The sequence below is a fragment of the Topomyia yanbarensis genome, chromosome 2, assembly GCF_030247195.1.
Source record: "Topomyia yanbarensis strain Yona2022 chromosome 2, ASM3024719v1, whole genome shotgun sequence".
NCBI lineage: Eukaryota > Metazoa > Arthropoda > Insecta > Diptera > Culicidae > Topomyia > Topomyia yanbarensis.
Window position 1 is genome coordinate 175,911,590 of NC_080671.1, and position 14,744 is coordinate 175,926,333.

Below are 14,744 nucleotides of genomic sequence, written 5' to 3' on the forward strand. Positions count from 1 at the left end.
CACGAACGACCCTTATAATACGCCAATGGGTTTAAGCACTCAACGAGTTCAAGCTTTGTGAAAAATTTTATTGTAAAATATTATGATTTATGAATTTTTAATTAAAATATTCTACGATCTTTTCGGAATCAGAGATACTAAAAATAGAACATATGTTACAGTAATACCAATGTAAAGAATCCTATCTATCATAAGAGCAAGTGATTTGTAGGTTCCGCTTTTGCCGGCGGTCTTTTTCGGTTCCGGAAGGTTTTCGCCAACTAGAATAACAGTATCGGCAGAGTTTTCTCCTGCTGTACTCTCGTTAAATGCTCCAATTCTTGCGTTATCTTGATCGAGATTTGTTCCAAACAGTTTCTGTCCCAGTTGGTTCCCTGTTAGGGTGTTAATGATTCCACTCACAGCTACCGGTGCTTCCGAATCACTCAGGTAAATGTGTTTGATAAATACTGTCAATACTAGGAGAGAAGCAGTGATCACCAATGAATCCCGGAAGAAGGTCACTGTAGGAAGATATTCAGATGGGTAAGTAATAAGATGATGTTGACTCAGGAACAGCGAACTAGATAAGCTGTGTCCAGTAAACAATCAGGTGACTTTGTTGTACCCAGATGCTGGAAAGATGAAAAAAGTACACTTACGAAACGATGGGGTAGTTGATCCGTTGAACGGAACCTGCCAGTACAGGTTTTCGATGAATAGAAAGTGAATGATGACGTTGGATCCAAGCATAACCAATCTTTCCAGGGAGCAGCAGTTTAGCCACAAGGATATTATGTTGATTGCCACCATTACTGTAAATAGCGATAAAATATATTTCAGTGGATTAAGATTCATTGAACTGCTCATTATCAAATATGTCTAACGACGAAAAGGCGAAGATTTTTTTTGTTAGTCGTGCGAGAACTGTGTTCATGAGCAATAGACTGCAATGCACAATTTTACACAATTCAATCGTCCGACCACTGCACTATGGGAAGCTTCCATACACGGAAAAATCCGATCATAAATTCATGAACAAAATATCACGATTTCGTGAACTGAGCGATTTATGAAAATCGTGACCAAGTTCCTGAAATTATGGATAATAATCCTCGTATTCATGAAACTATGTGTGTTTAAAACAAAATAGATCGCACGAAAATGTACATGGCGTTACATTGCAATTTTTTATCGCTTTACTTTGGATGTTCCCTGGCCATGTTTATTTTTTGTTATGATTGTTGTTGTTCATACTTTGGAGATACACTGATTTGTAGCGCTAGGATTTATTTATTTATTTATTTATCGCACGCATCAACAGGCCGCACTCGGCCCCAATGATGGAAACTTAAATTAATTACATTTAAAAAACTGCAGGAATCGCTTTCTTAAAGTTATCCGAGACAAATGAAAGTCGAACAGGTGCGACACACGATTGAAGAGGCGTTGTAGTCCCGTGATAGCGGCATTAGCTGTTTGAATAGTTCGTCGAAACGGCACTCTCAGAAGAACGTTTCCGCGTAACGTTCTGGACCTTGCTTGGATGTTGACTCGCTCTAATAAATCTGGAGAATCGATGCGTCCTGACAGAAGATCAGAGATGAATAAGGCTCTTGCAGTTTCTCTACGGCGCTGAAGGGTATCGAGCTGGATGAGTTGACACCGACTCTCGTAGCTTGGTAGACGAAAAGGATCGCGCCAAGGCAGGCGTCGAAGAGCATACCGTATAAATTTTCGTTGAACGCCTTCAATTCGATCGCTGCTGTTCATGTAATTCGGGTTCCAGACTGACGAACAATACTCCAGCGTGGAGCGCACTAAAGAGCAGTAGAGGCTTTTGAGACAATAAATGTCTGTGAAGGATTTAGCCGTACGGAAGATGAAGCCCAGGCTTCGCGATGCTTTACCAACAACATACGAAATGTGATTCTTAAATGTAAGTTTCGAATCTAACAGCACTCCGAGATCCTTAACGCAGCTCACCCGGGAAACAAGAGCTCCAGACAAGTTATATTCAAACTCAATGGGATCCTTTTTTCTGGAGAACGATATCACAGAACATTTCGCCGGATTCAGATTCATTCGGTTGTTTTCACACCATCTGCTGAAAGTGTCAAATTGCTGCTGCAAATAAAGTGCGTCCGTTCGGCTCTTAATTCTCAGGTCATCTGCATACGACAACCGTGGCCCTTTCAGCTGATAGTTTACATCGTTGAAATAGAGAGTGAATATCAAAGGTCCGAGATGACTTCCTTGCGGAATTCCAGACGTTGCGGAGAATAGTTTGGAGTATGCATCACCTATGTTCACACTGAGTTGACGGCCAACGAGATAGGATTGGAACCATCGCAGGAGTGATCCACTGAAGCCAAGTTTTTCCAATTTAGCGATTGCGATATCGTGATTGATTTTGTCAAAAGCTGCAGATAAGTCAGTATATATAACATCAGTTTGTTGACTCGCATCGAACCCTTCGGACACAAAAGAGGTTAGAGATAGTAGATTCGTCGACGTCGATCGATTCGGCATGAATCCATGTTGGTCTTTAGAAATATATTCCTTACAGTGAAAAAACACTGACTCCACCACGACTAACTCAAAGAGCTTGGAAATGGCACAGAGCGCAGAAATTCCTCTATAATTGTCAATGTTCCTCTTATCACCTTTTTTGTGGACAGGAAAGATGAAAGCTGCTTTCCACAATTGAGGAAAAATCGCGGTTGTCAGTGACATTTTGAATAGTTGACAGAGTGGTTCCACCAAACCAGATATACACTTTTTCAAAAATACAGCAGGGACACCATCTGGCCCGGGAGATGACGATGCTTTAAGCTTGGATGCTGCTGATACAATATCCGAGTGCTCTACACGAATCTCATTCACTGACCGTTCGAGTTGGGCCACGCCGCTAGCTGCAACGTCAATCTGCTGCGAGGACAATGTCTCACTGACGAACACACTCGCAAATTTAGAGGCGAACAATTTGCATATGGCTTGTGAATCATGACCAGCTTCGCCATTCAAAAACATTGCAGAAGGCAAGCCGGTTTCTTTCCGCTGGTCATTGACGTATCTCCAAAACGATTTAGGATCCGACTTAAGCTTACGTTGCATTTTTCGTTGATAGTTTGAAAAACAAAAACTGTTCAGTTTTTTAAAATCGTTATTGAGCCTTACATAATAAGCTCTCAGTGACAAGGTACGGCGTTTGGTAAACTTTCGTAATGCTGCTCTTTTCGCAGTTTTTAGCTGACGTAGCTCGGCTGTCTGCCAGGGGGATTGATCACTTCGTTGATTACACTTTGGGACATGACGATCGATAAGGTAGCTCATTATATGGCAGAACGTTTCAGCGGCGGAGTTCACATCATCCTTACTTAGCACAGAATCCCAGTTAATACTTTGTAAAATATTCAAAATGCTGCTATAGTCGGCCCGCTTATAATTGTAACACACGGTGGGCGCGTGGCTCGAAAACTTCATAGGCGGTACGTCCTGGAGTGTAAGATGAAGAGGCGGATGGTGGCGAACATACTTTACTAGCGGGGCGAGGGCGGTGGAAATATGCGGCGATTGATCTCTGGCATTAACGAAGCATAGATCTAAAATCCGGTCGTTCTCGTTCGTTGTGCTGTTAATCTGCAGAAGTGTAGCCGTGCTATAGCCATCCAGAAGAGTAATGCTGCCAGGATGAAAAACTGATTCGTCTGGGTCGGGTTGTAGAAATCCGTTATGAATGGAACGCCACTTTATTGTAGAAAGGTTGAAATCGCCGAGGATCATGATTTCGTCAGTGGGTTGCGCCATCGCAACAACAGAAGTCAATGATTCAGAATGAGAATCAACTAGTGCAGAGTCGCGAATTTTATCGGGAGGGAAATAAACCACACATATATATAATGTTCGATTTCCCAATTTTATCGCTGCCCATACTTGTTCGATGCTGCTCCAAGCATCATTTGTTATATGTTGAACTTTTAATCCACGACGCACAGCGAGCAAAACACCGCCTCCGGAGGATTTGTGGCTGTTGAGAGGATTCCGGTCACATCTGAGAACCTCGTAGTCAGAGCAAATCACCTGGCTGGAAAGGGTCTGCTCATTTAGCCATGTTTCTGTCAATGCGATAATGTCGTAACAGCAGTCCGAGGTAGCTAGGCGATAGGTATTTGCACAGGAATTCATGCCACCCACATTTTGATAGTATAAGTGGATGGGTGACGATTTTAGACACGGAAGGCTGACCGGCACTCCTTGATTCCGTCGTCTGGAATGCACACCGGGGCGACTGTAGTATATCAACTAAAACGATGGTCATGATTTCAGGAGCTTAGTCAAGATTTTTATTATTTCTCATCACGTTACTGTGATATTTTATTCATGAGCTTAATATCGGATTTTCAGGCAGAGTAGCACGATTTATGTTCATGATTTCAGGGTTTTAGTCACAATATTTGTAATTGCGTGGTGAATTTTTCTGGCAGAGTATTGTGACTTATGTTCATGATTTTAAGATATCAGTCAAGATTTCCGTAAGTTCTTTTCACGTTATCGTGATATTTTAGTCACACATTACGAGTAGTGTAATTTATGTGCATGATTTCAGGATCTTAGTCACGTTTTTCGTAATTTATATGCACGTTATCGTGATATTTTATTATTGAGCTCACGTTCTAATTTGTTGCGAGCAGTAATGTAACTACTGTTCATGTTTAATTATTATCGGTTTTTTTACTCGGAGTAACGTGACAATATGATTTGTTTTATAAAACCGTAAATCTTATTTCGAACAAGATTTGTGGCTCTATAATATATTTTGGATGCTCAGCGCAGTTTTCGTTTTCTGCTGAGACATCACTTTGAACTTTATCGAAGGAATCATGATGTTCAAGGTCCTAATAGTTTCCTTATATCTGCTGCTCGCACCTCTTACTAGTCGCTATAGGCTGTTCAAAAATATATGACAATTTACGACAAATCCCAAATTTTGTGAAATAGTTCACGTGAAAATTTCAAGACCATATGCAGAGTTGCATGAAATAGAAAATGATTACGGATGTCTTCTCAATATCACAAACACTCAAGATAGATCGTGTATCATGTACTACGAGTCATGAACCAGTTCACAAATCCATGAATATTATTTTATGAATTTCTGAACTATTTCACGAGCACGAATGGTCACTCGTGAAAATTATACAATCATGAACTAGTTGTCGAGCACATGAACGAAATTTCTTGATTGAAATAGGAGTGCCTAAAGGCAGTAATATTGAGCCACTGTTATTTTTATTATATATCAATGACCTAGGTAGACTCGGGTTTAAAGGAACTCCTCGTCTTTTCGCTGATGACACAGAGTTGTTCTACCCGCAGAACAATAACTGCCTGGATATTGTGCGCGACATTGAATCGGATTTAAAAACACCAACGACGTATTTCAACGAAAACCTTTTTTCCTTGAACCTATCAAAAACAAAATATATGTTGTTTCGTTCATCTAGAAGAGCTATAGGCATGTATCCAGAACCAAGAATGGGACAGTCTGTAATTCAGGAAACTAACTGCTTCAAATATTTAGGACTTCATTTAGACCCCACAGTTTCCTGGATTGAGCATATAAAATCTATAGAGAAAAGTTGCATCGTTATGTTGGGCTATGCGTAAAGTATGCTCTTTTGTTCCCCAACATGTACTTCTAAAATTTTATTATGCGCACATCCACTCATTGTTTAACTACCTTGTATCTGTGTGGGGCCGTACCAGCATTTCGATTCTGAAAACCCCGTTTTAATCCACCTTTTGGTACAATTGTGCATTTCTCATTTATCCAAACTACGATTCCATGGCTGGTTATGTTTAATATAATGGTGGAAATGTCTATTAGATATCCAGTGCGATTTACACATACGTACAATGAATCGACAGCTACGAACTTGAATTGCTATGTGTCGACGCTGAAACACTTGAAACCAGCGGCGGATCCAGAAGGAGGGTTCGGGGGTTTGGACTTCTCCAAAAATTTTCAACTTGTTAAGAAATTTTAAATTAATTTCTCAACTCAAAATCATTTCAAACCAAATTTTTTACTGGTTTTTCAGACCCACTAAGAAAATTTATTCTACAGAAATTAGAAAAAAAAATTCGCGTATAGGGGTACTTGATGAGGGTAGGGCGGTTTAGGGAAGGATAGGGATATCCTCCTAACTACGACCCTGTTAAAATACAGAAAACCTATGAAACTCAAAAACAAAAATGGCCGGGATTAAGTCGACGATGTTCAGAGTGATTGCATAACCTTTCTATAAGAGAAAGGCAAAAATGTGAATTTGCTGTGTGTTCGCACTCTTAAATCCGTAAATCCGGAACCGGAACTCGGAATCTAATGAAATTCAATAGCAGCCTATGGGAACGTTGTACCTTTCATTTGAGACTAAGTTTGATGAAATTGGTTCAGCCATCTCCGCGTAACCGATGTGCATATTTTTGGTCACATACATACATACATACATACACACACATACATACGCACACACATGCAAAGAGCTCGAACCGAGGATGCAAGAGAGAACCGCCGTGAAGTGTTTCAAGCTGCGAAATTGGCCCTTGGCCCGAAATGGTGGCTCTAGTGACGAATGAAGAACTACTCGCAGTGACTAAATCCCTAGCAATGAACAAAGCTCCAGGGCCGGATGGAGTTCCAAACAACACTCTCAAGGCAGCGATCATAGCGAACCCGAACATGTTCAGGTTAGCTATGCAGAGATGCCTTGACGAGTGCCGTTTCCCTGATAGATGGAAAAGGCAGAAATTGGTGCTGTTGCCGAAGCCCGGGAAGCCGCCAGGCGACCCATCGGCGTACAAACCAATCTGTCTGATCGACACGACTGGCAAACTGCTTGAGAGGATCATCCTCAACAGGCTAATCCCGTATGCGGAAGGTACGGACGGTCTGTGAAGTAACCAGTTTGGCTTTCGGAAGGGTAAGTCCACAGTGGACGCTCTCAACTCAGTGATAAATACTGCCGAGTTAGCGATCCAATGGAAAAGGCGAGGTATTCGATACTGTGCGTTAGTGACACTTGACGTGAAGAACGCATTCAACAGCGCAAGCTGGGATGCCACCGCGCTCTCGTTACACCGGCTTAGCCTACCGGTGGGTCTGTACCGGATCCTGGAAAGTTACTTCCAAAACCGCGTACTGCTATACGAGACCGATGCCGGTCAGAAAAGGGTTCCGATTACCGCCGCAGTCCCGCAGGGCTCGATCCTAGGCCCGGTGTTATGGAACCTCATGTATGACGGGGTTCTGAGACTGAAGTTCCCTCCTGGGGTCAAGATCGTCGGCTTTGCTGACGACGTAGCCTTGGAGGTCTACGGGGAGTCAATTCCTGAGGTAGAACTAACCGCAGAACACGCGATCAGCACGGTGGAGGAATGGATGAGCGCGAGAGGCCTGGAGCTCGCTCATCATAAGACGGAGGTAGTTATCGTCAACAACCGCAAGTCGGCACAACATGCAGTTATCCATGTGGGAGAAGTCGCGATCACTTCACAGCGAAGTCTGAAGTGATGTGCCTCAGAGTAATATCTGTCTACCGCACGGTATCACACGATGCATCCTGCGTGATAGCGAGCATGATGCCAGTCGGGCTGGTCATTCGGGAAGATGAGGAGTGCTTCGAGCTACGTGGAAATAGGGGAGCCAGCGAGCGCACCAGGGTGATCTCGGTCGCCAGATGGCAGCGTGAGTGGGACAACTCCTCGAAAGGTAGGTGGACCCACCGGCTGATACCTAGCATATCGAGCTGGGTGAGAAGACCCCATGGGAAAGTTCACTTCCACCTGACACAATTCCTGTCAGGCCATGGCTGTTTCCGACAGTACCTCCACAGGTTCGGGCACGCGGAGGTCTCAGTCTGCCCGGACTGCCCAGGTGTAGACGAAACTGCCGAACACATACTGTTCGTATGTCATCGGTTCGACGTCGAAAGAAGAGCAATGCTTGACGTCTGTGGCTGGGACACAACCCCTGATACCCTTATTCAGCGGATGTGTCAATCGGTGGAGAAGTGGAACGCAGTCTCGGTTGCTACCATCCAGATTGCCAGTAGGCTACAGGTAATCTGGCGAACCGAGCAACAGACGACGGGAACGGCTAACTAGTGATTGGTTAGCTGGAGCGAAAAAGGCCAAGCGCAAAAAAGGGAGTGAATGGTCTGTTCATGCCGAGGCAGGTTTGGCGCAGCGACTGGCAACCGCGTAAGGGGTGAACCCAGCCACCCCGAAGCAAGACAGAAGAGTGAGTGTATAGGCGTATAAGTGGACTGCCTCATGCCAAGACGGGAGGGTCGTAGCGTAGTATGTTGGGACTTAGCTATCGATGCCTCATGGCGTGGCAGAGGAGTGAAAGGGTGAGCATCCAAGTCAGTCTCACACGGCATGTTAAGGGTGAGCACAAAAGTCAGCCTCACATGGTATGGTAGAGGCTAGCACAAAAGTAAGCCTAGCAAGGAATGAGAAAGGTGAGCACCCAAGTCAGCCTCACATGGTATGGGTGGGGCGAGCACAAAAGTCAGCCTCGCAAGGAACGAAAAAGGTGAGCACAAAAGTCAGCCTCATGTGGGAGTGTTTGAGAGTGAATCAAAGTGCGATAGAGAGAGCACCCAAGTAAGCCTCATACAGGACGTATGAAAGCGTGAGTGAGAGTGAATGAGTACATTAGGTTTGTTCCAGTACACGGAAGTCACTCCGGAGTAAACAGGAGCAAAAAATCTTTGCTCCTTTTTACTCCGGTTTGCTACCAGAAGAAGAAAAAAGAGAAGAAGAGAGTACAGGAACGATTTTCTCCGGAGTACTTCCAGTTTCTCCTGGTACTGGAACAGACGTATTATGTACAGCCATCCCCCCAGAAGTAATACCGAGAGGTAGTTCCTGGGAGGAACGATGGCGGAGCCTAATGGAGTTTAGTCGGTATTAATGGCAGCGTCACCATTCGAGCCCGACACGCCCCCAGTGCACCCCGTGTGGTAGATTGGACCCTACCAATAGCACGTGTACTGGGCTAGGACGTAAAGGTCTTCTCCATTGTAAAAAAAAACATACGCACACACATACTTTTGCCGAATTCGACGAACTGAGTGGAATGGTATATAACAGACGGCCCTCCGGGCCAGGATTAGGTTGACGATGTTCAGAGTGATTGCATAACCTTTCTATAGGAGAAAGGCAAAAAAGGGATCAAGTCTCCTCAGTTTCCCCTAACGTTTGCTATTTTATACATAAGAGATACAAATGATATGCTCTTAACGTTGAAGTGGAGCAAAGCACGACATTTCAGCCTTTTTTTCTATTGAAAAATTTCGAAATAAAGAAGATATCTCTGTCGCGCTAAAGAAACCGAAAATAGTGATTGGTAGTGCATGATTATCTTATTACATATCGTCGCTGTTGTGATATCTTATGACAAACGTCATTTTGGTGTAAACTGAGTTAGATATGCTACATGACTTGTCTAAAAAGTGTCCACAAAGTGACGTTTCCAGAATTTTGACATTTTGCTTGGTTACTGAGAAATAGTGAGAAACGTGCTGAGAAATTTTTAATTTTTTTGCTTCAAATGACTGTATCTGGGGATTGGCCTAAGTTATCTTGATAAATAAAATGTTTTTATGTGTAAAACTATCTTAGAAACACAATGGCATAATGATTTTCCAAACAAAAATACACGAATGGTGAGAAAAATGCAGTTTAAGTATTAAACTAGAAATATAGCATATTTGGCAACACTGGAACCAAAAATTAAATTTTTTTTCTAGATTCCCTGACCCATTTCCTTCAAAATGCATCTCACCGATTGTTTATAGACCAAATAAAGCCAAAGATATGAATAAAAGATAATAATTGATGATTTTTTTTGTATGGAAAATTTTCCATGCACGATTATGACACGCCATACAAATTTTGTCTTCAATACATAATAATAATAATAATAATCTATGACACGTGTGAATGCGACTTTTGTTTGCATTTATAGTAAAAACTCGCAACATAGTCAACCGATCTTCCTAACATTTGAGAGATTCATATAGAAGAGATAGAAACATCAATTGTCTTTTATGAATTGTTTCTACCATTTATTAGTTTCTAGATATTCAATCTCAAACTTTAAAAATCGTTTTTCTCGAATTGGCGCTTGTCATAAGATAGCACAAACGTTGGCACAACGGCGACGATATGCTAATATTTGACAGCCATAGTGCTAAATTGTAAACATTGTTATTAGCGTTGTTCAGAAACATGTTGAAGTGTTGCAAGTTACCCCGTTTGATGATATTTTTTAGATAGAACAAACATAGGGCAATTTCGGGAGAAATGCCGCACTCTCTATATCTCGTATATAGGGTTACTTTTATACGGTAACATGATATTGTGAGTTTGTCTTTCGAAGAATTACAACACTGGAGGTGTAATCTTTTTTTCAACTCACAAAATTTTTATTGATGGTTATGTGCGTCCAGTTGCATCACAGAGTGCCAACAAATTTTCAGCACCACAATAAAATTTCGTTTTTTTAATTGTTAGACTTTTTTGGTAAATCATGTATCGATTGAATAGCTGGGACCTTTTAGAAGGCATTCTGATCATGAGCACGGTCATCCATAATTTCAGAGGAACATGTCGTCGTGCGGCATCTCTTCCCTACAATTGGGAGAGATGCCGCATCAAAATTGCGAGTGAGATGCCGCACTCGATGGAGGAGGATGCGTATCTAAAATGTATTTTTTTCACCTCGGAATGTCATTAAATGATCATTTCTCGACAAACATATGATTACGGCCTAAAAGCCAACTGTCAAAATCCACTTTGAATGAAAATTCCAGACAAACCGTTACTAGTCGAACACAGTTCACAACAGTTTATGAAACAGAAAACTTTTCTCTTTCATTTATTACCAACATCTGTGATTGGCGTGTAACGGTTTGTCCGGAATTTCCATTCAAAGTGGATTTTGACAGTTGGTTTTTAGGCCGTAATCATATGTTTGTCGAGATTTGCCTCATGTATAGCTTCTTAATAAGGTATATCCACAAACTAACGGGCCTAACACAGTAACTTATAGGATTATGAGTCTATTTATCGATATACTTAAACGCGCAATATGTATCGAAGTATTAGTTACTTCGGGGATCGAAGTACGCTTTGAGCAAAGTTAGATGCAAATTCCTAATGTGTCGCGTTTTTTCACCAATTGACAAACAGTTCATGATACTGCAAGTTTAGACTTTTTGTACTAAAGAAATAAGTTCTTCAAAACTGTGAAGCTTTCTTGTGCGTGTGTGCAAAATAGTGAAAATCAGTCAGTTTAGTGAAAACGTCAGCATCGGTATCGGTTTGTTGCTGATGTGCTGTCAGAATCGTCACCCGGCTCCTCACCGATGCCTTCTTCGTCAACTACATCTCAAGTCGTCGATGTTGTGCTATCTTATGACAAACGCCATTTTGGGGTAAACTGAGTTAGATATGCCACATCACGTGTCTAAAAAATCTCTACAATGTGGCGTTTTCAGAATTTTGATATTCTGCTTGGTTACTGAGATATAGCAAAAAACATGATGAGAAATTTTGAATTTTTTGCTTCAAATGACTGTGTCTAAGGATTACCTCAAGGTGTCTTGATATATAAGATGTTTTTATGTGTAAAACTCTCTAAAGAACACAATGGCATAATAATTTTCAAAACAAAATTACACGAAATGTGAGAAAAATGCAGTTTTAGTTTTAAACTGGAAATATAGCATATTTGGCAACACTGTACCCAAAAATAACTATTTTTGCTAGATTCTCTGACTCATTTCCTTTAAACTGCATCTCACCGATTGTTTATAGGCCAAACTAAATCAAACATATGAATAAAAGTTAATAATTGATGATTTTTTTCTATGGAAAATTTTCCATGCACGGTTATGACACGCCATACAAATTTTGTCATCTATACACACCTATGACACGTGTGAGTGCGACTTTTGTTTACATTTATAGTCAAAACTCGCAACATAGTCAATCGATCCTCATAATATTTGAGAGATTTATAAGGAATAGATAGAAGCATCAATTGTCTTCATTGAATTGTTTATACCATTTATAATTTTCAAGATATTCAATCTCAAACTTTAAAAATCGTTTTTCTCGAAATGAGCTAAATGGCGCTTGTCATAAGATAGCACAACAGCGACGAAGTGCTGTGGTGACCCAGCTAAGAGGCATGTTTGGAGAAAGTAGTCTGTCGGTGGTGCCATCACTCAAATAAATCTGGTGAGATCAATCCGATTTATAATAATTATAATTATCCATTTTGTTGAATATATAAAATCACTCCAAACCTACATCCCATTTTCCTTCCCTACTAACAAAATCGAACAACCGTAATACCTATGGAGTTTGCGTGGGTTCCCCGTATCTTCTTAAGTAGGTATTCAACTAACATTTCCTTCCCTTTTGCGATCGTAAGGACATGGCCAGGTGTGCAGTAAACTATACTGTCGTATAAAAAGATTTCACTGTATCAGCCACCATGACGATTGCGGTCGTTTTTGCTATGCTATGCTAAGTATTAGTTACTTCGGTTTATTCTTCAAAGTTTCAGGCACTAATTTTCGTGAACGCATTGATTTGTAGTGATTTCAATATTGGGATAAAAACGAAAATTTCAAAGAATAGATGCTTTTTCAAAATGAATCTTTCAAGAACAAACCTAAGTGATAAAAATTCATTGTTGGGAGAAACAGCCAAACACTGCTTTTATGGAACCGTTAATAACACATAGATATATACATATAGATAAATAGTTCTCTTAATTAAGTTTCTACAACCGTTAGACACGGTTACGAAAGCAAAATATTTTTAAAATGTTGAATAAAAGTATGTTCCTAGAAATGGTAGTACCCCCTTAAGGAACGTGAAGGTGCTAGCCGGTTTATAGGTGTAATCAAAGTTCATGAAACTCAGCTTAAGATACTTAATCACAAAAACATCAACAAGAGCTAAAATACTTTTGTTCACCATTTTTCAGTTTATGACCATGGTGCGGCGTCTCACCCGCACATGCGGCATCTCTCCCGCAATGACCTTTTTTGTGAAATGTTCGTGGAAATTTGATTTTTTTTTTCATGACAAAAACCATTTCACAGTATTTTAGAAACTTGTTGCAATTGATAAAAGTGATTTAATCAATTATTGAATCGTTTAATTTGATGCAGGATCGATTTTTAGAAATGTGCGGCATCTCTCCTCAAAATACCCTACGTCAATATCTGTGAGAAATATTTAATTTTTTGGTAAAATCTTTCAAGAAAAGCCTTATCTGTTGTGTAACACAGCAAATCAGCATTTGTGAAAAAAAAACTTCTAGGAATTATTGTAAGCACTAGATACAAACTTAAGTTTCTCATGTAGCTGTTATATTATTGTAGCCATTACGTTTCAAAGATTTCGAACGAATTTAAAAGTGTACCACCAAAACTACAATAAAACCAACAAAGTACTACTCACTGAACGCTGGTGTCAGTATGATCGCACAGTGCGATCCGGAATGCCGCTCCAAGATGTAGTTGAAAATCACCGATGGATAAGTGTTGCTGCTATCCGCCAGTGGTGATTCATGTTTCTGTACTGCAGTGGATACGATATTCCATTCGTTGTGACTGTTGGTGTCTTCCGAGCCAAGAGACGTTCCATTCGCTATGAAATCCACCTCGTTCGAATGTTCCGCCCACATTCCGAATCGTAGCGTACAGTTCTGTCGATCGAACGGCCAATTGGAATAATCCGAACGGCACAGGCTGTGGTATTCGCAGGCTGGAACGCATTTCACCAGTCCACTGCTGGCTAGAAGACACTTTGGGGTGGTACAGGATGCATCCAAATTATTACTGTAATACCTACTCAAGAAAACGGAGAAATGTAAGTTGGTCAGATTATTATCAAATTTGATCTTACGCCGAATATGGCATCATATCAGGTAACCAAATATCCTCGGAATCAATCACAAGTTCCTTTATTTCGGCGTACTCCATTGGATTCCAATTCAGAAATTCATCCTTCCATGTGAGCAACAGCCAAACATTTATATACAATTTTTGAAGACTATCGACCTGTGATCGGAGGACGGGAATGTGTAATAACGGCTTTCTGCTAATATTTATTTACTTACAAAGTTGAAATTTTGCAAAACCATATGCAGGTTAACGATGACAGCATCGGTGTGACTTTTCACCGGGCGTTCCGATTTGTCATATTTATTACAGAGAAGTTTTTTCCTTAGCACAGCTTCAGTATTCTTTGGTTCCACATCACAGTTCATCGACACTTTAATGAACTTTTTTTTACAAAAAATTTCGGTTCGGCAAGAATACAACTACTTACCTATGCGATTTATCTGATAAAGCAGCACAACTATTAAAACTGCTTTCATATTTGCTGTAGTGGATTGCAGGATGGTACTTCCTTCACCAAATACAAAACAGTACTGGTGTTGAAACGATCTGAGGCAGACAATATTCGAATATGCTCGACCTACTAACTGTGGTAACCTCCTCCGAAATATGATATTACTTTGATAGGCGCCAGAGAAGATAACATTTCCCTTTTTTAAATCTATATCAAAATATGTTTAACTAATTAGAACTAAAATGGTACATCACCCTTTCGTTTCATTTATTTCCGTTTCGAATAATTATAATGTATTGGTATTAATGCATAAA

The 14,744-nt window shown here is 40.7% G+C and overlaps 1 protein-coding gene across 1 annotated transcript; it reads right to left on the reverse strand.

The window, feature by feature from the left end:
* Window positions 1–104: 104 nt before the first annotated feature.
* Window positions 105–14,520, reverse strand: LOC131682204 (neuronal acetylcholine receptor subunit beta-3-like). The gene is made up of 6 exons (XM_058963524.1): window positions 14,407–14,520; window positions 14,195–14,349; window positions 13,981–14,135; window positions 13,534–13,922; window positions 642–794; window positions 105–503 (listed from the first exon to the last, which is right to left on the reverse strand). Exons 1-6 carry the CDS (start codon window positions 14,453–14,455, stop codon window positions 112–114), a joined length of 1,293 nt encoding a protein of 430 aa, XP_058819507.1. The 5' UTR covers window positions 14,456–14,520; the 3' UTR covers window positions 105–111.
* Between the last annotated feature and the right edge of the window lie 224 nt (window positions 14,521–14,744).

Coding starts and splice junctions, on each gene's coding strand:
- LOC131682204 (XM_058963524.1), bottom strand. CDS start 14,455: ATGAAAGCAGTTTTAATAGTTGTGCTGCTTTATCAGATAAATCGCATA. Junction 795..13,533: donor CATACTGACACCAGCGTTCA/GTGAGTAGTACT, acceptor CGCTATTTACAG/TAATGGTGGCAATCAACATA. Junction 504..641: donor ATCAACTACCCCATCGTTTC/GTAAGTGTACTT, acceptor ATCTTCCTACAG/TGACCTTCTTCCGGGATTCA.